Source organism: Rhea americana, unplaced genomic scaffold, assembly GCF_003343005.1.
Source record: "Rhea americana isolate MKP2758 unplaced genomic scaffold, rheAme1 scaffold_19, whole genome shotgun sequence".
Lineage (NCBI taxonomy): Eukaryota > Metazoa > Chordata > Aves > Rheiformes > Rheidae > Rhea > Rhea americana.
The window spans coordinates 3961266-3984954 of NW_028186038.1; the positions used below are offsets into that span (position 1 = coordinate 3961266).

The 23689-nt window shown below is 38.7% G+C and overlaps 1 protein-coding gene across 1 annotated transcript in view; it reads left to right on the forward strand.

Annotated features, from left to right (window-relative positions):
* Positions 1–13359, forward strand: part of NUP210 (nucleoporin 210) — a 66518-nt gene extending 53159 nt beyond the window's left edge. Inside the window, exons 32-41 of the mRNA XM_085302557.1 lie at positions 1945–2120; positions 3469–3686; positions 4226–4362; positions 5159–5282; positions 6226–6372; positions 8321–8571; positions 9186–9405; positions 9965–10060; positions 10191–10274; positions 11407–13359. Coding sequence (XP_085158683.1) covers positions 1945–2120; positions 3469–3686; positions 4226–4362; positions 5159–5282; positions 6226–6372; positions 8321–8571; positions 9186–9405; positions 9965–10060; positions 10191–10274; positions 11407–11507 — 1554 coding nt within the window. The 3' untranslated portion in view covers positions 11508–13359. The remainder of the gene's footprint in view (positions 1–1944; positions 2121–3468; positions 3687–4225; positions 4363–5158; positions 5283–6225; positions 6373–8320; positions 8572–9185; positions 9406–9964; positions 10061–10190; positions 10275–11406) is intronic.
* The last annotated feature ends 10330 nt before the right edge of the window (positions 13360–23689 follow it).

Below are 23689 nucleotides of genomic sequence, written 5' to 3' on the forward strand. Positions count from 1 at the left end.
TTTTTAAGTGAAGGTCATGGAGAAAAACTTGTGACACTAGAGGGCATCAGCTTGAGTTTGTTGTGCTATTCCAAGATAGGTTCTCTCCTTTGCACTGTCCTTTCTTTCCTAAGCTCTTGTTTCATCTCCTTACAACTGTACGCAATTAAGAACCAGACTGCTGCAGCAGCATCACTTAACACTTAGACGTTCAGCTTTGCTCAGAAAAAGACTATCTTGTATAAGCAAGGAGGACAGTGGTGGTGAGGAATGATAGTCCGCCAAAGCATGGAAGCAAGATAAGCATTTGTGCTTACTGGCTGTACTCGACCAAAATACACTTTTTAAATAATAAAAATGCTTTAAAAACTGAGATGTTTTAAGAATAAATAGCTGCTTTCATCAATATTAAATTTAGCAGTTGTCCCTTGTGGGCCAATTTCTGAGATTTAAAAGTAAAGCAAGCTTGAAAATCTGTCAGGGAAATGGCATTTTTGTTACCTCATTTGCTTGTTACCTCAGCTAGTTGGGCAGATGACTCTATGCACTGATATTTTCACTTATTACATCAGCCTGTGGAGTAGACAGCTGTATATACTGRTATTTTAGTCACTTTTTTCCGGACTCACCGGAGATGCTATTTGCCTGAAGCCAAATTTGTCCTTTCCTTTTAAAGTTTTGACATGTACATTTTTAGATAGCAGAGTTTTACATTTTAGCTGAGCCTCTTAGGTCAGAAAAAGGGATTTTCCTACAAGATAGGCTTGAGGGCGTCTTTTAAAATATTTTTCTCTGTATAGTTAAGATTTTTGCTTTCCTTATCCCTTCATTATTTATATTCCAAAAGATGCAACTAGAAGAACAAATGTTTGTCTTTCTTTTTTTTTTTTTTTTTTTTTTTTTTTTTTGCTGGGTAATTTTGCTAGCTAGCCTAGCTAAGTAATTTTAAAAATGTAAATACTGTTCTTATTTAAATATTACAAAGTTATTTTCTTCAGACAAACTTTTTGCAGTGCAACCTTCCTGCAAAATGTGGATGTGTGCATGTGTAAAAAATGTTGCAGATTTCTCTAAAGCATTTGAAAGAGAAATCCCTAACTTCTGCCTTGGCTAAGGAGAGGCCCTGAAGCAGCAGAACACAGGCTGTTGACCAATTAGGACTTGTCAGGTGCAAACCCAGACTGCCTATCTCATGCACTTACTTTCTGTGAGCCCATGCCTCAAGACAGCTGAGCTGCAGCACCGTACAGCCAGCAGCAGCAGGGGGATAGGCCTAGCTGTGGCTCAGAAAAGCAGCCTCAGCACCCAGCTTAGGAGCATTTGTGGGTAGTGCTCCTCCCCAGCACCAGGAGCCCTTTTGTCACAGACTGTGGTCCTGTCAAAAAGGCAGCGATCTGTATTCTTGGCAAGGCTCATTAGAGCACAACTCTGTGGCTATTACTCATGTTTCCTCCACCAGTCGAATCTTCTCCCAGATAGATCTAAGGCTTTTCTAACCTGCCTGTATAATCACTGCTTCCTCAGCTGGTGCCTGGGAACTGGGGAAAAGGCAAAGACTTCATCCCCTTATTCTCACATACAGTGCAAGTTACTTGYTTCTGTTCTTGTAATTTGGGAATGAAGTAAACTCTTTATGTCAAGACTTACTAGGAGGCAAGTCTAGAGGCAATTTGTTCCCTTGCATATGCAGGGAGTCTTAACAGTTTTAATTTCAGAAATTGCATTATTATCCTGTAAATCTGTGATATGGGTTCTATATCATTATTGCTCACTTCAACTCWTAGTGCTATCAGAGAAAAAAATACAAAGAAATAAATATACTAATATTAAAACTTCCATGTCTTGTGCTGTCTTGTCTTGACTTTGTATATTTGCATCATAAGAGTCCTTTTAGATGTCTGTTCTATAGATGCACCAAAAAAAAGAAGCAATCTGATTTTGTTTTTCACTGCTGATGTTTTACAGGTCTACCCCATTTCCTACCTGAGAATCTCCATGAGTCCTATTCTGCACACACAAAACAAAGAGGCTTTACTGGCTCTCCCGCTGGGTGTGACACTGACCTTCACAGTCCATTTTCATGATAACTCTGGAGACACCTTTCACTCACATAACTCTGTGCTCAACTTTGCAACAAACAGGTAGGTATTGTGTTCATTACAGAGAGAGCACAAAAAGCCAAATACACATACCTGAGTCACAGGAAGAACAGTGATATGTCAATGAAAGATGAGTCTGGACTGGGATTAATAAAGAGAGGATTTCACCTTTGAGGCCTTCAGAGGCACTCTGGCAGAAAGAGTTCCAGTTAGCARCTGGTATGCTCCAGTAAAAGGAAAATAGGTCTAGATAAGCATGATCCTTAGTGRGGTCTGCTGGGGTACCTTTTACGCTAAATGATTCCGAACTGTCAGCTTGCACGTATCAGTGGCCTGTATAAACAATTGATCTTATTAGCATTTTTCCTCTTCATTTCTCCTAGTGCTTTGTTACACTGACCTACTTAACCAATCTTATATAAGACAATGAAACTTCTGAATCAGGGACTGTCRTTAGATATGCTCATACAATCTTTGCACGAAAGAGCACAAAAGGCCTCACAAGGCCTTTTGGGCTTYACCTCAAGGAATAGTAATTATTATAAAACAATCCTCTACAGTCATGTGTAAACACTCATTAACTCCACTTATTAGCAGAGTTTGTTTTCTGCAGACCACCTAGTAATATTATATTGGTGATCATGATTAAAGGAAAGAAAAGGGGTTGGATGCAATATTTTCTTTCTTCTGCCCAAATGATCGACAGGCATTTCCGTAGCACACAGAGATCTCTGAGGGAACACTGACCTGTCTTCACAGCCAGGCAAAACAGAGCTGCATCAGYGTGTGCTGATTATTAGCCCCAGAGGGAGAAGCAATGCTCATTAACCTCAYGTGCAGCGCTGCGGTGATCCAGCTCTACTGCTGCCAAGACCCTGACTAGTATCTTTGTGTGCTCCCACCCTGGATACCACCTTGGCAGTCCCTGTGCTAGGTGTACTTACATGCTCTCTATGTTAGCATGTCTGAGAACACTGAATTTGGGTAAATATCAGAACATGGAAATGCAAATGATTTAGCATTGTGAAGTTATGGCTGAAAAACTACATATTAATGATGTGATTTCTTTGCTCCTTACTCCAGTGAGGAAAGGGGAAAGAAGAGACTTAGCCTCATTTTAAAATTCTAGAATAATTAAAATTAGGAAATAGTCTAACGCACAATTTTGACCTCAGTATTTTCTCAGCATAACCTTGTGAGAAATTAACTTCAGTGACAGCTAAATAAGTTTTACATTTTCTTCATTTCTGTCAGTTGTCATTAGAAAATAACTATCACTAAAAATGAGGAATCAAACAGAGCTAAGAACAGAGTTTGTACCTACTAATATGGTAGAGATAAAGACATTAGAAACGTGGYTTAATATAAAAGCCTTTCTTTTTATCTCTAGAGATGACTTTGTACAGATTGGGAAAGGAGCCACAAACAACACATTTGTAATCCGAACTGTAAATGTGGGCTTGACCTTGCTTAAGGTTTGGGATGCAGAACACAGCGGCATTGCAGACTACATCCCACTCCCCGTGCAACATGCCATCTTTCCTGAACTCATAGATGTGGTGGTAGGCGACGTCCTGTGTTTGAGCACTTCGCTTATAAATCAAGAAGGTAAGAAGCGCTTCAGTCACTGTGTTTATGCAGCTATATAAATTCACTTCAGTGCTGACTCTTTTTCATTCTCAGGAAGACTAAATGCATAATTTATGATGTTTGTTCAGAATCAAATGTCACTGTTCTTGTTAATGATAAAAATAGGTTTGATCAACTCTTCTAATTTTAATTGTACCTGCAGTATGTTGCTTGTATTGAATTCATGAGTATCAGACTTCAAACATTCCCATTCTGTTAGTTTGAAAGGCTGCTTTTTATGGGAATAATGCAAAGAAACAATCAGGAAGGCCTAACTTTACTCCCTGCTTTTAATGCTTAGCATTAGTATTATTTATTTATTTATTAAGAGTAGACCTGCAGGTCAGTTTGGGTTGGGCTGCCAGCCTTCTGTCAAATGAGACCTGCAGATTTTGAAATGTGTGTTAAACCTATGCTACCCACACAATGGGTACAAACATAGAGATACCAGTATGTGAATGAAGTGCCTCAGTTRTTGCAACTGTATTCTGTGGTGTGCAAACAGTGTGTCTTCACAGGCTTACCAGGAGTGTGGAGCTCCTCACTAAATAGCATTCTCCAAGTTGACTCCAAGACGGGTGCAGCTGTGGCGAGGGATTCTGGTGTTGTCACTGTTTACTATGAGATTCCTGGAGTGCTTAAGACATACAGAGAGGTAAGGCACTGTTAAGGCCTACTAGAACAGTTAAAGTCTGTTTGTCTCAGATGGACCCTCAGCAAAAATAGAATGTATGKTTTTTAGTTCTAAATATTTAGAAACAGTGCTTTATAAAGGAGAAAGAAATGCATAAATGTGTTCCTGTTTAATCAATGGAAAGTGTTTGACATGCATCCAAATGCATCGTGTTTATAGTTTTTATGATCTGTGTTAGAGAGGATAATTTAGCTTAATAGTTTGTATTTTTAGTGTGTACTGTGCTTATATCAGACACTTGATTCCTTTGCTTGGCTGGGTTGTTTCCAGGTGCTAAACAATTTTAGTAAAGATACTTTTGTCAATGAAGTTCAGCAGGATACACCAACAGGAACATTCTGAAGTGCTGCACTGTATGTACTGTGCRTCATTAGTCAAAACTCCTTGAATTGTTTTATCTACAGTGCTGTAATGCTGTTGACACAGAAATTCATTTTATCAGTAAACATAAGCACTAGACCTCTTTAAAAGTTAAACTTAGATGTACAGGTTTTTGTCTTTTAAACAGACTTATTTTTGTGTATTGAATAGAAATAGAAAAATGTCTTATTAGCTTAAATTGCTTTGAAAGGCAACTGGTAAAAGCAGAGAAATGTAGGATTTCTCATAAAGAGCAATACAAAAGCTTGGGGGCTTCTGATCTATTATGCATAAAAGTGAACATCTGAATCAATACAATCTGTTTTTGCCTGAATTTGTGTTTGTTTTAATAGTTATTGGTGACTATGTACTTCATCCTTTTTCTCCCCTCCCCAAGATATTGATCAACATACCTCAGAGGACTACAGCAATGCATGTAAGTGGAGTGAAAACAAGCTTACAAGGAGTTGCAGCCTCCAAAGTAATAGTTTCAATTGGGGAAAGAAGTAAAAATTTGAAAGGTACGATGAAGAAATCTTTATGCCAATTGTTTGTTGCATGTTTGTATATTCACAGTGGGTTTTTTGATGAGTATGTGTGGTTGTGGGTGTGGTGTTTGTAAGGACCTGTGAACCTGGTGTAGCAAGATCTCCATTCATCTCTAGTGCCTATCCAGAGTCCTTGGAATTCTAGGAAGAATCTCAGGGCCATACTATGAAATTTGGGGAAGATGCTGGGATACTATTATAATTTTTCAACTAATAAAATCAACAGATAATGGAAGTGTTGTTTTTTGGATAACCTCAGAAAACAGCTAACAGGCAATCAACTGATTGCTTGATTCTGTTTACCTGTAATTGCCTCCTTGAAGTTGATGCATTTTTCACTCAACATGTTTAAACTAGTTATCATCCTTAAATCTTTTACAAAAACTGTTATCAATTAGGATCATTTAATATAAAGATAAAACAGCATATTCTGTCCTCTAATCAATAAACTGAATTTTRTTTGATCACAGCACCTTTTAGTTATCATTTTTATGCTTAGCATTTGTTGAAATGCTATTTTATTATATCTTATGTAAAATATTATCCTACTGAAAAACTTCTTGCCAGATACTAAAATAAAAAATGAGACTCCTAGAATCATATAAGTTATTCAACAGACATATCTGAGCAGAAAATCCTCTCTGGTTCATTATTACCTAGAAATAAATTATTCCTGTGGGGAANAAAAAAAAAAAAAAAAGGAAAGAAAAAGAAAAGAAAAAGAAACTTTTCATTTACTGCCTCTTTGGGATTAGATCTGAGACGGGACAGCTGTCTGTTCTTCACAGCTATTTTAAGATTATCTTAACCTTGTGGAACCATTTTAGAAGGTGGCAGAAAAACTTGGTATTTCAAGCCATGGTTTTCTTTTTAGAGGGGAGCCTCATAATCAATTTCTGTTTTTTCTTCTCCTTAGGGGAGTGCTTGCCTGCTCAAATTGAAGCCATTGCTGAATTACAACCAGAGTCTGTTATCAGTTGCCAYCTAAATTTTAACAGTGATGCATTTGATTTCCCAGCACGTGATATTTTCATAGCAGAACCTGGATTTGATGCAATTTCAGGTAAGGTGAGAGAAGATGCAGCACTGGAAGCGGACACTTTGAATTCTATTTTGAATTAGTTCAAATGTCCTTTGACTACTCAGAGGCTTCAGCAGAAAATCTGATAATGTTGCCTGTGTAAGTTCTTCAGCTTAGTGAGTTACTAATGTGAATTCTTCTTGTTTAACTTAATTTTTCTGCATATGGCAAACAGACATTTATTTATTTTTAATGAAATCTGGAAGTTGGTGTCAGCCCCTTCCACATCTTTCTTCCTAACTCTCAACTGTGATTTTGAAAAAATTTGTCTTATACAGTGCTGTGGAAGCAGTACTTTAGTGGGGGGAAAACCCCAAACCTAAATAAATTTTCCAGTTACAGTRAGCTCAAATTTAGGTCCTAATTTAGCAAATTGCTACTTACATATTTGTAGGTAGGCTACCTTGAGACAGAAGTGGTGGTAGTGCAGAACACCGGCCTATTATACTAGGTTGACTCACTTTACAGAGCTAGCAACTACCATGTTTTACTCCAGCTAAATTGTGCAGAAATAGGTTGCCATGTAATGGGTTAATTTAGGAAAGAATGTCAGGCTCCGTATCTGTTAAACTATAGTACCAAAATCCATTCTACTTCAACTGCTACACATGAGCACTCAGGTGACAAATATTCCAAAACTGGGAACCTTTGCAGCAGTAGATGGCCATTAGCTCTTTTAGGTGTTTTGGGGGAAGACATTAATGTCTTCCCAATATACCTAAATGCAGTAGAGGTTAAGACCAGGGATAAGAGAGGCAATGCGTACCAAAGACCATTAAATTTCACTGGATTATCCTCTTGAGTTAAATACCCTTTGTGTTTAATGTTGGCTTTTTGATGGCCCTGCTGCATGTTCTTACTGCAGTTTAACTAACCTCAATGATTAAAATGAGGTAGGTGGTTTAAATGTGAAAATCTTGTGAAAGTAATACATTTCAATTTCTTTGCGTTTGTATTCTGGGACTTAAGCACTTCTGGAATTTATCAAAGGTTGATAAATTTGTCATTTGTCAAACTCTGTCCTGCAACCTGAGTGCTTTTATTAAAAAAAAAAAAAAAAATAGAATTCTTATGTACTCTCTAAACATCAGGAACCAGGGTTTAAAAGGAGGGACAAGTACTATGGAAACTGAAATAAAATTGTGACAGTTGCTTACAACATACTAGTGTTTCATAACCATARCATTATTTTTAAAAGAACAAAAACACCACAGTTGGTATAGAAACACAAGCTTTTAATTATTCTTTAGGTTAGTCCCTGTATCCTTTTGTGTAATATACTATTATACTTTACATAATAGTGGCTGCCTGTATTACTCAGCAAGGGAAAGAAAATAAGGGGAAACATGTATCTGGAAAACTGTTGTTTTGTATCCGCCATACTGTGGGATTTTTATTATATTTATCACTAATAATAGACAAATAATGTCTCGTAAGTTAGATACATGCTGAATATGTAACCTTGAATGAGATTATTGTAAATAACAAACCATATCTCCACAGAATTGACTGTGCTMACTGAACACTAGAATTCTAACATTAGATGAAGAGAATGGGATATATGATATTAGATTTCTCTTTCAGCAAAGACTTAATATATTGTATATGCAAATATTTATATACAAAATGAAATCGAGTCTCACTGGCATATTAAAATGAAATCTCACACRGGCTGAAGACTGACTTTTTCATTTTTTTATTATGAGGTTTAGTCTGGAGCAAAATATCTTCTGTCTTTCTTTACTACTGAGATTGYGATGCTTGGATAAGCGGGCTTTCCCATTTAGTCACCCACTCCTGGTTTTGCTGTTTGTTAAATTCAGCTTTCTTCTTTAGCTAGTCTCTAAAGGTCTCGCGTAGATCTCTTGCCACATGGAGAGAAAAACATAAAGATAAGCAATTAACAGTCAAACTTCTTTTGTTTTTCTAGGACATTACACCTGTTCCATCACAATGCACAGGCTTACAGACAAACAGCTGCAGCATCTCAGCATGAGTAAAACTGCACTCAGAGTTACAGCTTCAATCCAAGGCAGCCATTTTTCTGGAGAGCAGATCAGCGCTGAGGTGCCATTCAATCCCGGGYTTTATGCTGACCAAACAGAGATGCTTTTAAGTAACCATTACACAAGCTCTGATGTGAAAATATTTGGTGCCACTGAAATTCTTGATACCCTAGAGGTGAGTGTGCTTCCGAAATGTGTCAAAACACAGCTGAAAGCATTCTGAACCCTTGCATGCCATTTTCTAGCTGCAGGAACTTTTTGCTGCCATTACCAGCTCAGGATTGTTCCCAGGATGAGTTTGAGATACTCATCGCAGGTGTATTACTCCTCAGTGTTCACTCTTGCTTCAGGGTAGAAGAAATGTGTCAGGTTTGGCTTGCAGCAGAGTGATCCCAGTGTGCTAGTGGGACATATGGGTGGGGGGAGCCAGAACTCTGCCAGATCTTTACCGCCAGGGGCACTTGCCCACTCACTTGTTTGACTTTGCCCCATGTTCACAAAGCCCTGCAAGGGGTACTTTGATTCTGCCTGCATAGGGTTATCCCAGATCCACAGAAATAAGTTATTAGGGCAATCTTAACAGTAAACAGAGGTGAAGGATTGCTGGTATCAGTGTGAAGTTACAATCCAGGCCAGCTCCTGCAGAGGGGTGAGTTGCTCTACATTTCTATGGAATAATGTATTTCTGAAGCATGGCCTGGGAGATGGACATGCGCTGTGCTTTATTTATTCACTCATCCATTTTTTTAATTTCAAACAGTTTGTTGTGGCTTGTTCTTTCCTTGGCAGGTGAAATGTGGGTCACCAATGGTGAAGGCATTTAAGAAGGAGAAATCCTATGGACTACCTAGTTATGTAGTCTACACTGTTAGTCTGTCTGATCCAAGAGTTTCCAGCCAGGGATCCTTAACAACCACTGTAACTGTTTCCAGTCCTATGACTGACCAGTCTATCAGTATCCCAGTGACGGTGATTTACTTGACTGACAGAACCAGTGCACAAGTGAGACGTAAGTTTATCTCTAGACTTCATATGCCAGAGTAAAACTCTAACTTCCATTGCTGTTCATGCGGTCATTAAARATCGGTATGTTTAAATCTGAGCTGGCAGCTAAGGTTGTCATTGACATTTAAGCTGCTCACTGTGACTGGGAGACCCGAATGCAATTGTTCATTAAGACTGAAGCTGAACATATCTCCCTTTTGGATCAGTCCAAAATGCGCTCTCAAAATTAGCATGAATATCCCACTACTAAAGTATCTTTTATATTGTTTTCATGTATTCTCAAACATACCCTGTTATTTTGAAAACCAATTAGCAGATCGGGGCTGAGAAAATAAAAAGCAGTGCATATCAGTATCTTGAGCTGTTGTAGGCAAATTTTGAAAACTGCACTGGAAACAGTCATTAGAATCTAAGTCATTATTGAAGTTGATTAAATGTATATAGCATAAACAAAAACTCAAAGTGGAATAGCCAAAAGTAGGTAAAGAACTAGTAACTCCTAAAGCAGACTGGAGAGAGAAGATGCTCTTAACACTGTTGTCTCTTCTTAATTGGTTCTACAGATGGAGCAAGTTTATTCCAGCACTTTCCCGATTCCTATCAAGTAATGTTCTTCACGCTTTTTGCAGTATTAGCAGGGACAGCTATTACGATCATAGGTAAGAGAAAGAAAGATTGCAGTAATGTATTTTTTTCTGTAAATTCTACCATGTTAGCTGTGAGATACAAAGGAATAGTTCCATGCTGAATGGCCAGTGTTATTGTTTGGGTTTTTTACTTGTCTTGCAGGCTATCATGYGGTTTTCTCACCAAAAGAAGAGCAAACTCATCCAGCCTTTACCCCAAGGACTACTCCTCAACACAGCCATAACAGTAAGCAGCTGTTACACAGTTATAAATGAAATTAGTTGGTTAGTCCAGATACTGCATTTGAATTAAAAGTAGGGAGGTATCACAAGGAGAAAGCCTATATACTGAATTAAATTACAACAAGCACTGCATCAGTTTCTAGAAAATGTTAGCCTCGGTTCCTATGGTGATAAGGCGATGATTCACTTGTTTTCCTGTCTATCTTCCACCCACCCCTCATTCACTAATACTTTTGACACTATTGGCCAGGTTCTTCTACACTGAAAATGGCTACTGTGTTAGAAGTATGAGAATTCATGAAATCGGCAGATGGAGAGAGGATAGCAATCCACAATTGTCCTCTTTCTGAGGGAAAGCAAAGCAGTGCTTAGTTGCTAATACAATGTACTTGGCAGCAGCTGGCAGGCTATTCTGTTCATTGACATCAGATTAACTGCAGCATGTGCAGCTGCTCTTGGGCTGTTGGCATGCCATGAGGTACTGGGAACAGGGGCTACTGCAAGAGGTATGGAAATAGAAGTGTTTGGAGGCAAAGGACACAAGTCTACAGAAGACTTGATTGTGTTGCTCAGGGAACAGTTTGTTCCTTGACTGGTTTTGATCTCGCAGCCATGTTTTATCTGTATCATTTGACAGCATAATTACTTCCAATTTTACCTGTTTGCAATGGAGCAGCACAATCAAGCTCTCCTGAAAGGAGTTTGCAAAAAATACCCATTTACTACAAGATTCTGTAATCACATAGCAGTCATTATTAAAATAGTATTCCTACATTATTACAAATATGTTTAAGAGCTGAAGTCTTGTTCATAGAAATTCATGCCCGACGTTTCAGGTGAACATAAAAAATCTGAACTGGAAGTTATCTGCTGAAATGCAATGTATTTTTGCCTTCCCCCCACCCCTGAAGATTTAATCAATTCTTTAATAGGAAGACTTGCAAAATGTTGATAGTTATCACCTGTTGAAAAAACATACTATAAGCTACAGGGGTTATTTCAGTTTGAATGGATCATTAGACTCACTTGCCTGGTACTCCAACAGATGATTAACAGCAGTTATTTGTTTCTTACTTCCTCCACCATTTTTGAGTATGATTGTTTTTTTTCCTTTTTCCTTTTCTGCTGTGTTTTAGGTTTCTCTGTATCACCCACACCTTCCCTCAGTCCCCTGTCCTCAAGCAGGAGGACAAGCCCATCATCCATGCTCTGGAGCACTGATTATGGCTCACGTTAGAGGCAGCAGGACTCGTCAGTATGCACTAGAGCTTGAGAACTAAATTGGTGCCTTTTGCAAAAGCAAGTTTAAGAATTTTCAGTTTTGATATAATTCAGGTCATTTGATAAATGTTATGAACTGCATAGCTCTTTTTTAATACCTAAAGCTCTTTGAATCTTTTTATGCCAACGCTTCAGTTCTTTAAAATTTATCTGCTGTTTTACACTCAGTTGACAAGGATGACTGGACAAAAAGCAATGTTTGCGCTAAGCTAGCTTTCTTGCACTCTTCAAGCAATTAGTTATGTCTATAGGAAAGTGATACAAATTTTTTATTTACTTTCTGTGAAAATTAACTTTCTTTTTTAATGTACTTTTTAAAAAGGGAAATAGAAAAGAAGGTCAAATATGAGCCAAAAATACGAAGGATTGTATATTTCAAAGGATTATAGTTCTTTATTTTGAGTTCCAAAGACTCAGGAATGTACTGCACTGATAAGTGTTCTTGTGTTTAGCCTTACAATGTGATATATCATTATAATTTGGGCTTTTTAACATTAGGAATGCTGGAACAACTGTGAACAGATTTTGAGTTTGTTACAAAAACAAAACAATCCAAAAAGTGTTGCTTTCCTTGGGTACAACTGCAGTATTCCTTTCTTGTTACTGTAAGCACTTTTTGGGAGACTGAAAATGTGAAAGCATGTGCCTTCTAAGAGGACCTTTCATTTGATAGTATGTATTTTTAATTGAAGGCAGTTTTATCTGTGTTCTCATATAATACATTTTTATAAGTCATTTTACATATGGAAGTACCTCAATAGAAACTGAGCCTCCTATTATTACCACTAGCTACCTGGTGCACTGGAAAATAAGTAGCTTATTTCACAATTACCATTAGTGATCTTTTCAGATGGTTCAATCTGTTTGTCTAGTATATTCACGTACATGCTGATCCAGCCACATCCACAGTCTTGACTTCAACTATATATTACTGGTAGGACCAGATGAGGCATATTTGTAGTATAGTGTTCTACTAACAACTACTCGCTTGTACGTCTGTAAAATACAACATAACTTTTCATTACATAAGTATTATTGATTACAGGATTTTTGTTTTGTTTGTATTTTTCGTTACTGACTAGGACACACAGATAGAAAACGTACAATGCAGGGTGCACTAGCATGTACTCTAAGTCAGGAAATTGATCACTGCATATGCTCAGAAGTGTTTTGCTTTCTAAACAAGAAGATGGCAGTGRGGTATGCTGACCAGAATTGTTTTTCTGTATTAATTTTAAACACCCAAGAAAGACTAACTGGCTCCAATCCTTAGCCCTAAAATGTTTTCCTGAGGATAGGAAAACACCTCAGTTGGGATGCCTGAAGGACAGAATCTTTCATTTTAGGGATTATAATCACAGTCATTTTTAATCTATAAGCAGTATTTTGCAGCTATCCGGTAGGGGCTTTGTTTATATATGAACAGTGTCACAGTTGCAATTGTGAATAATATTCAGGAGGTCTTAATTCCCATTCTCAGTCTTATATGGTCTAATGACCATAGTGAAAGTAATTGCAATTGTTCTGTTTCAAAGAACAAAACACTTCATGCAAAATATATTAAATATGCAGAATTATGCAGGCAAATAGTCAAAGGAATGGAATGCACACAGTATATAGCTTATAGTTTTGGTTTCATACAGTATTACAGAAAAGCAACATCACATATTATTACCAAGTCCCGTATAACTTATTTGCTAGTTTTYTGAGAAATTGTGCCTTACATGCTAGTACTGCTTAAAATTGACAATTTGGATGTAAATAATAAGCATTTGTATCTGTATTATTTAATAAAGCTTTCTAAGACTCCTTAATATTGTCTCTGAATAATCTTGTCTTGACTGTTTATCATTAGCTGTGTTGTGTGTACTTCACCTCCTACAATTCATGCTCACCCCACTCTTGCCCCCCGCGCCACAGTGTGCCATTTTGTGTGACAATCTGTATTTTTTCGTCTGGTTCCTGTTGGCTGAGTTCTAAAATACATTTCCCTATCATCATCACCCCCAGTCCTGGAGCGAGCAAAACTTAGCTGGGAAATCCAGGTGTTAAGTTCAACGGTTAAAAGGAAGTTGATGGCAAAAATCAGGTGAGATGGGATCAGGACTGACTTATTTTTTTCAGTTAGCTTGGAATCACTAACAGAAGTGTTGCAAGAACATTGTTAGTGTTGTGTTAACATGTTAATTGGGTTAATTAACAAAATTGTGTTGTTCATGTACTCTATTTTGCCTGTTACAAAGACTTTGCAAAGTTAAAATGCTTTCTACAGCACATAGCTAGAAAATGGATGCAGTGAAGGATTTGAACAAGTAATGTGTGTATTCAACTTTTTTATACATTGTCTCTTAATCTTCTTTCTGAGTAAACACACTCTGTTAGACTTACAGCTTGTTCATTTTATGTATATATGTATTTATACATGCATTCCTCTCTCCATCCTAGGAAGCAGCTAAGAACGCTATCTGAAAATAGCGGGCTTCCAGTGCACTGCCACAGGGCCCTGTCCTTACAACTGCCCAGAATTTATTAGCAATCRTGATTTTACGTTCCTAATTTTTCATTTTTGTTGGCAATATAATTTCAAATGCTTTGTCAACTTCTCATCTGTGCCTGTGTAGCCTGGAGAAGAGCAGACTGAGGGGGGATCTTACCAATGTCTACAAGCACCTGAAGGGAGGGTGTCAAGGGGATGGGGACAGACTCTTTTCAGTTGTCCCGTGTGACAGGACAAGAGGCAATGGGCAGAAACTGAACCACAGGAAGTTCCGTCTGAACGTGAGGGGGAATTTCTTCCCTGTGAGAGTGACGGAGCACTGGCACAGGTTGCCCAGAGAGGTTGTGGAGTTTCCTTCTCTGGAGATCTTCAAGGCCTGCGCAGATGCAACCGTAACGTGCTCTAGGTGACCGTGCTTGGGCAGGGAGRTTGGACTAGATGGTCTCCAGAGGTCCCTGCCAACCTTACTGATTCTGTGATTCTATGACCTAGGATTTGTTAAATTTTCCCAATTTCCTCTGAGCATCTTCACGGTCTACTGAAACTGGCATGGATGAAGAGATACCTTTTTCTCAGGTTTGTCCAAACTTGCCACTTTGTTCATTTGGATATTTAAGGGGAAAATGTCATCTGCCTCTCCCTCTCTCCTTCCCCACTTCCTTTTACACAGAAATGAAAGAGCTGTGAATATCTCTGCGCTACTGTACTAAGTGTTTCAGCAATGCTTACAGGAGAGGTTTTACCCTCCTTCTCTTCCTCCTCCTCCTTTTCTGCTCAGCCCACCAGTCTGGCAGCGAATGTCCTGAAAAATTAACTGCTCTCAGTGGTGGGAGTACCTTGGCAAATGCCCACAGTCTGTTTTGCCTCCAGAAGAGAGTGCTTGCAGCCTCCTGGCCTGCTGCATCTTTAGGAACTGTGATTTGCCACAGATTGCTGGAGGGGAGCTAGAAATACGTATAGCGGGGTAGGGGTGGTTCCTGCTGCTAACTTGCTGCAGTAAGAAACAAGGGTTTTGAGCTGAGAAACTCCAGGAGCTGTCAGACAGCCGCCGTTCTCGGGGTTATTTTCAGATATAAGTGTTTCTGACTGTATTGCAGTGTAAAGCTCAACTGTTGGGGGAAAAAAAATCTTAGGAATTTGACTAGGAGGAGGTTTGGAGTTGGGATCTAATGCTGGGTCTTCCTCCGTGCACTCTCTGCTGGACTCGCTGCTGCTCCTGTGCATTGCTGTGGGAGCAGGGGTGTGGGGTCCTGTGTACTCTAAGTCGCATGTCTTGTTTGAGTTCATTTATCTTTTTATCAGTTAATAAAGTACCAGGGCTGCACTCAAACCCAAGTCTCGGCCTCTTCCCATTTAAGAGCTGGGTAAACTCCGGGGAAAAGCAYGGCAACCTGGGGGTACTTGGCTCTGCCTCCCCGCAGCCGCCTTCCCGCCTCGCCGCCCGCCCCTCCCTCCCCCTCAGCAGCGCCAACGGACGCAACGGGCGCGCRCGGGCGGCGGCGGCGCCTGAGGCGGCTCGGCGCGTGCCCCCGTAACGGTTTTTCAGCGGGGACGGGGCGGGGGGGGGGAAATCCTCTCAGAGGTTCAGCTGCGTTCAGGGCTGGGAAAGGGGGAGCAAATTCTGCCTTTGAAAAGGAATTGTCGCCAAGTCCCAATCTAGTTGCGGCATCTGCATCGAGGGGATTTGCTCCCGAAGGGGAAGGAAATACCGTGCTAACAAAGCAGACGACGTTTACTGAGTATGTTTGGCAGGTTTTCAAGTACTTGTGAGGAGGAAAGTGTTAGTAAAAACTTTTTTTTTTAATATAAATATGCTGAAATATATCAGAAAAATAAGAGTACTCATTAGRATTAACATAGTACTATTACAGTTTCTGAAATGTCTTTCTCCACTAATTAAAGTTCGCCTCAGGTCTCCTGTGCTTCTCTGAGGCAGAAATGTTGAATGAAAATCTATTTCAATCTCCTACTCTTCGGTAAAGTGCCTTAGATTGCTCTTCTAGATAGTGTCACCAGAACATAATTAAATGGAGGATATTTTCTTGTGGCAGCAGGTGTAAAGATGAATACAGTCATGAAAATGTGATGGGTTTTAATCTATGCAATGTAGGGGTTTTTTTTTACAGTTCTTGTGAACTGGAGAAAAAAAAAGTCTTGTTTGTGGTATTTCCTATGCATGAGCATAGATGAGCACGATGCATATGTGTATGTACACACACACACACACACACACACACACACACACAGCGCGTGGCAACACGATGAGGCACAGATGGTACCTCGAATGGGTAGGGGGTGGAGAGCTGGCTTTCTGCTCAAGGTTGTCTCATTGCACACAGAAGGCTGCTGCCTATCAACAGGAGTTGAATAGCCAGGCTGCAAAGAATCATTTAATTGGATTAGCCTGACTTATACTTCAAGTCAATCTACTCACTGATATAACACGCTCAACATAGAATAATCATTATTTCCCTCTCTCTACCCTTAAAAAGCATGGCCAGATAGTGGATAAAATGGTGCACTAACTTTTTCAGTTAAGAGTCCTTCCTGATTAGGAGTGAGGATTACTACATAGCACTTCAGGAGAAGGTTGTCCCAGCAGCATGTCTGCTGTGAGGTTTGGGTTTTTCTTTGTTGTTGTTCTTCATATAGAATCTCAGTTTTACAGATGTTGATCTAGCTTTTTTTTTCCAAATCACTGCATGTATTTTAAGATAATATCCAGATTCCTGTCCCTATTTTGTTGTTACGTGCATTCATGAGGTACCTTGTTTTATTTTTATTTTTATTTTTTTACTGTGAGGGTGACTGAGCACCAGAGCAGGCTGTCCAGAGCAGTTGTGGTGTCTCCATCCTTAGATATACTCAAACACTGCCTGGACGTGGTCCTGGGCCACCTGCTCTGGGTGACTCTGCTTGAGCAGGGAGGTTGGACTAGGCAACCTCCAGAGGTCCTTGCCAACTCCAACCATTATGTGATTGGGACCTACCCAAAAGTGTCTGCTGAGGATTTTTCAGTACAGATCTCTCTAAAAAAAAAACCATGGTCATTGTCATAAGTTACTCTCTTGAAGGTTAATTCATACAGAGAGTTTGTTAAATCATGTGAACAATTTATTTAATTAAGTAAGCAGCCACAAGCAAAACAGCGCTGGGCGGCCGGGGAGTCTCAGCTCCGCCAACGGCGCGCGCCTCCCTCACACACAGTCCCCCCCTTATAGTCTGCGTTGTAATCTCCCGGTGCGTCCCGCGCATGTGTGAGTTGCTGGGGGGGTCGTCTGAAGCTCTCTGGTGGTCGTGGAGAGGAAGGCCGTGGTCTTCTTCTGTCTCTTTATTTTGGTTTGTCTCCTTGTGAGTGATCACAGGGGTTTGCTTATCTGTTGTGTTGACTCCCTTTTGGGATGCTGTTCTGTGAGAAAATTACAGGCACCTGCTTATCTTTTCTTTATCCTTTTACCTTCAAAACCTCTGAGCAGCTTGTTGCTTACTTCAGYTCTTCATAGTCCTGCAAGATAGCTAGGGCCCTGACACTGGTTCCACAAGGGGTCATATAAGCTTTTGTGCTTACCATAATTTATTTGTCTGACACCATGTCTCAACCCTGATTGTTGTAAAACCTCCTCCTCCCCCTCCATCGGCTTATTCCTCCTTCTAAACAATGATCAAATAGTTACAATTTATTACAGTCATGTGCAGCTGGAGGAGACTAGGGTCTAGTYGGGACATGTTGCTCTACCCACCTCACTAGCAGAGAGGGTCTCCAATGGAGATAACTTGGTTGCTTTATCTTAGAAGTTGCCTTTAGGCCTGTAGGCAAAATCAGCATATAGTGATCAGCTTTGTTAGTATGTATGCATGTATGTCAGAAACTACTGAGCTACTATTTGTTCTTTAACAGGCTGGATACAGGTGAGGTTCTTAAATGAATGCTGTGGGACTGAGTTAAAAAAAAAAAAAAAAAAAAAAAAAAGTTAGATCTTGAAGACCAGGTCTTGCCTTGCAGCCTTTTCAAGAGGCAGTAATAGCCCATGAGCACAGGGTCCCTTCTGCTCCGCAAATGCAACAGCCAGCTGCTTGTAGCAACTTACAGCCTTGGAAGTTTGATCCTTGCCTGTAAAATTAACTCCACAGGTTGCACAAGTGTACAATGATGCAGTGTCTTAGTGAATTACATCTGAATAAATAAGTTACTATTCAGGTATAATGTAACTGTTAGTAAACTGCTGCCCCCTGCATAGAAACTGCTGGCTTAGATCGGCATGATTCTAGTATATAAATATAGTCTGTGGCTTGTACTACCAGAAGCATCAGCCAGCCACTTTTAGAGAAGTAGCAATGGGTAAATAGCAGAGCATCTTTCCCTGTTTTTTGTAAATGCCTGTATTTTCCTTGCAGGGTGGCTCCAGAGATCCTTTGCCAGCAGTGCTCCTCTCTACAGCTACCTATGCAAGAYAGACTTTGAAACTTTGATGTTCAGCATCTTTCTTGGCCTTTTTTGTGACATGCTGCTTGCACCTACATTATTCTGTTTCTCATCATTTCACTATAACTGTGGTGCGACATCGTGATAGAAGAATTGTAGGTAGAGGAACCTGGATATAACATTTGATCATCAGGCAAGGTATCTGCTTTCGAATTAGTTCTTCCTTTTTAAGTATTTTTCTTGTTAATGTAATTAGATATTTTATTCATATATTTATTTTTGTGTAGCTTTATTTTCAGTTGGAATGAGTTTTGCTTTATTTTTCAACTATTAACTTCAATAGGACTACTTTTTTGTGTAAATTAGGCATTGGATTTGGAGATAGTTTCTCAAGTTCTTCTCTCAAAGCTTGCAAAATTAATATAAGAGCRGGATAGTAACTTTTCTCTTTTTTCACATTTGTCATCATTTTATTTGAGCTATGAATTCTGAATTTTCACCATCAGTAAGCAGACAGCCATTTTCCATATTTTCCCTCATACCGCTTGTCCTTTCTATATTCAAAGCTATTTTTATCACAGGTACTGTGTTTACCACTGCAGGTGGCCTGCTCCAGAGCTTTTTGTATTAATAAAGCATTTCCTGCAGTTTATAAGGTCTTCACAATTCAGCACAGTAGCTTGTTTCTCTGTTTAGTATGCTGCCTCTATTTCAATGCTTTTTTGCCTGTTTTGCCGTAATTGCTAAATGGCTTACAAAATGCAGTTTTCCATTTAGCAGACATTGTGTATGTATTTATAATTCATCCAATCATCCATTTTTCTGAATTCTCTCTTCTTAGTTGCCATGTCATCTTGAAAGTACCATTTCCTTTCTGCTTAGTCCTAAGATCTGTGTTGTCTCTGGGTTTGTATATAGCATAAATAAGTATATTTTCAAGCTATTGTGGTTATATACGTCACAGTGTCACTGTTGTGACATTTTATTTTATTTATTTTTATTTTTTTGCTTTTCATAAGGGAGTGGTTTCTTGCTGATGAAATGTGAAGTAATGTGAATAATAATTTAGATGTGAAGTTGTACCCCAAACAGGAGTATTTTGTGTTAGAACTCTGCAGCTTTAGAAATTGTTGATGTTCGGAAAAGATAACCGTCTTCTAGTGCAGACAGTGGAAAAAATATTAAGCCTTGTAACATTACATAGCTTTTTTTCTACATATAAACTGCACCAACCTAGATGTTCTGGTGGGTAAGGTAGTTACCTGGCACCTGTACTTATTTCTGCATGAGAAGACTTTAATGACAAGCTTCTGTGCTGAATTAGAGAAATACTGAGTTGCTCTTATGTTGTCTCTTCCTGGCAAGACTCCTGGTAAGTGTCACATCCCATGCACCAGATATCTAGATATTATCCTAAACAGAGGCCTGGGATCTTTCAAGAGATGTTTCTCCTGCAGTATCCTTCACAAAAGAAAAGAAGCAGACTTCAGCAGAGTCAAAGTACTGAGCTCACAGGACCTTTGAAGTTTGCAGGTGTTTAGTTCTTGCTACAGTGTCATCAGACAGAGTCTATTTTGAAACCTGACCTGGAATTCCCAAATATGGAATGGGATTGCATACAAAACTGTGACTTTTAACATTACTGATGTTGTACTGTGCTTCGGATTTCCTAAAGAAAGCAGTAGAAGGAATAAAGGAATAGCAAACTGGTTGAAAGTAGCAGAAATAGAATATAGAAGATGAATTAATATTTAGAGAAAAAAATAGCATAGCTGCTTGAATTATAAGACAGTAATTTATATTTCCTTCAAGGCTGAATTGACCTAAGGAGGAAGGGAGGGAAAAAAAAATTTAAGAGGAACTATTAGAACATTAAGAGGAAATGCTATGAACAACCAACCAGAGGAATTGCCTCTGTTCTCTGTGAACACAAGAACAGATCAGAGGCAATAGGTCTGATGGATTTAAAGGAGAAAAAGCTTTAAAAGCAAGGATTATGATGGGTACAGCAGGAAGTACCTTTCTCTGTATGTTGCTTTTGGCAGAGAAACCATGTGAGAAAAGACAGTATGTTGCCTAAACTCAGAGTTCAGTGGTGAAGTCTGAACTGCAGTAATTACAGAAGTATCATACTATGGGAGATGTCTGAGCCAAGGAATTGTTTATTTGCTTTCTAAAGCCCCTGATCAATGTCCAGATGGCAGCTTAGGATCAACTGACCTGAAACACATGGCCTAGGAAGTATGTGGCAGGGAGCTCTGCTGCAGTTCTGTCTCTTTCCCCCTTATGCAGGGAAGATAAGGGTTACTGCATTTGAATTTCTGAAGATCAGAGAAGGAGGATGATGCTGACTTGAATCTTTCCCTGYATCAGGAGAGATGTACTCCCATAGGGAATGATGATTGTTCATTTGTGAAGACATGTACAGAGTCAGAATCTTCTAGGAACGGGAAACATAAATCTGAGTCCCTAAGTTTTTTTTTCTCTCCTCACACAAAAGCAAATTGGCTGAACTTGTAGGACTTACAGTATCATTAAGCAGATTCACAATAAGGTGATACTATGATATGTAAGGTAGCACAGAAATTATTTATATCATTTTCTGGGGAGAGTCTTGTCTTCGGCTCTCATAATGAGTTAAAAATGAAGGCCAGAAGAACCAACTAAACTATCAGGAAATAAGAAACTTTATAGTGTTCTCTAACCCAAGAAATATTCCCTTCTCAATTTTGGGAACTAATTCCCACCTGGGAACGTCCTTTGACATTTTGTACGCAAAAGCGAGGCATAACTTTACTGGAAAGGCAAACCAGATATTCCTGCAAACAGAGAACTTGATTCTTTGGTTGCAACAAGAGTATTCCTAGTAATTAATTTTAGACTGATATGTGTTAATGGCTTACAGTGAACACTTGTTTTAAAAAAATAGAATTGTCTAAGTAAAATCCAATGGCTGAAAAACAGTTTACTGATAAACAACCTCTGATATTCTGGAACTAGTTTTAAATAATTCTTCTGTATCAAATGCTTTCATCTTTGATAGAAACAAGAGGTAGGAGATGCTTTTGTCTTTTATGTCAAATAATTTACTTAGAAAATAGAATTCTGAGAATCTGTTAAGTAATAAGAAAGTGCCCTTAGTAATAAAACAGTGAAAATTGCCATATTTTACCTGCGAGGAAGGGAAAAAACTCACTTTCTAAAGTAATAACTTGTAATTTGACAGTATGAGTCACTTATGTTATTAGGAGTGAGTCATAACTAGAAGAGGCACTAAAAGAGTTATTTTTTCAAAATATATCAAGCTAACAAAGGAGCTCTACCTCTTACGAAATGTTGCTAATAGGATAGTAATCCATGGACAGTCTGAGGCAAGCTTATTTGCAATGTTTAACAAAATCTACTCATTAAAAAGGCTATTTTTATAAATGTCTATTTTACAAGTTAAAAATGAGGGGCAAAAGCTGTTTTCAATATTTTTTTTCTACAAAAGCTAATTAGCCTGCCTTTAATGGAAAGATGGATCAAATTTATAATTAGAAAAATGAGAAAAAGCATTTAGTTTCAATATTACGATGCAATTTCAACCAACAGAGATCTGCACTTGAACTCTTCTGCCACACAGAGCTTGATTCAAGTCACCATGAGCACAAGCAGAGTTATTAATAATTGGGCCTCATTACATCATGCTTGCTCCTATGCATATTTGATCTTTACCTAGATGTGGGGATAAATTGAATCTAAGGAGGGGGGGAATGGAACTTCAGAAGAATGGTAGTGATATTTTTAGCCTGGTTCTCCAAAGAAAGAGGCATGCTCCACCACATTATGCATATGTCTGCTTCCACTTACTGTTTTAATTTTGAACTTGCTCACTGATCCCAACCAAATTAGGTAATAGAATGATAACTAAGTTTCCCATGAATTTTGTAAAACTTAATTGTTATGTAAAGGACACACTATAACTTGCTTCTTAGTGCAGTGTAAGCTCACCTCTTAGTAGCCTCTACAGACCCCACAAAGACATAGGCCTTTACAAATGCTCAATTTAATGAAACTCTTTGAGTTTGCAGTCTGTCATGAAGATCAAATCTGCAGGTGACCAAGCATCAGTAGACTTGCTTTTCATCCAAAATAGAGAAGGATCTGATTATATGATGGAAGTACTTCAAGATAGAATTTTCTTTTTTAAAAAATAAAAAAAAATCAAAAATGAAATAAAGCAGAAATGTTCAGTAGGGTATAAATACAATCAGTTGTGGAAAACTGAAGATTTAATGAGACAAAGCCTCATGAATGGTACAGGCTAAAACAGTGAAGAATAAAGTCAGTATTTGCATCTTAAAATTTTTTCTGCATCGTTGAATAGATCTCACTATTGCTTGGAGTGTTTACTCATTAACAATAAAATCTACAACAATGGCAGGAACAAAAACAATATTAAATGGAAAAGAATGAACTTTAAAAAAGGAGAAGCTAAGAAAGAGGAAACATTAACTTGTAAGCAAGTTGAAAGCAGGAGAAAAGAGCAATTCAATGCAGTAGCAAACATGATCTTAAACAGAAATAATCACTCAAATTGTTCTTGCTGCTTAGTAATGGATAATGCAAGATAGCATCTATCTTGCATTTCTAAACTTGAGAGCTCTTAGCTCTGTAAATTTTTGTATATTCTTCCCCACAAATACACATTTATTAAATGAAATTTCCTTGGATTTCTGGAGACTAAATGGGTAAACCTGTACGCACAACTCCCTTTGATTCAGTGCTTGAAGAACAGTCATTTGCAAAATTCTCTTTCTTAAAGTAGCTGAGACAGTGGAAGCAGTATACTGTAATCAGCATACTTGTTAGGGAACTGAGAGACTGAAGTACTATATCCACCTTTACTGCAGATTTACAGACTGAAAGCRTGTGTCACCAGTCACACACAATTTCCTGCTATTCTTTTAGTCTACCACTTGTCTGATGTAATTCCAGTTTCTATGGTTGTATACTATGTGGCAACATGGTGGGCTGAAGGAGGAATGGCTGGTGTCTGGCGAAGTCTGTGTTTTGTCCCACAATCTCGGTAGCCGTAGAATTTCACTGACTGCTCCTGATACTCTTAGTGCCCTTCAAARTTCACACGTGCTCATGTCAGAAGACTTCAATGCTATCATAGACTTTGTTTTTATTTTCTCATCTGGAGAGTGTTTTGAAATAATTAAGTTGGATT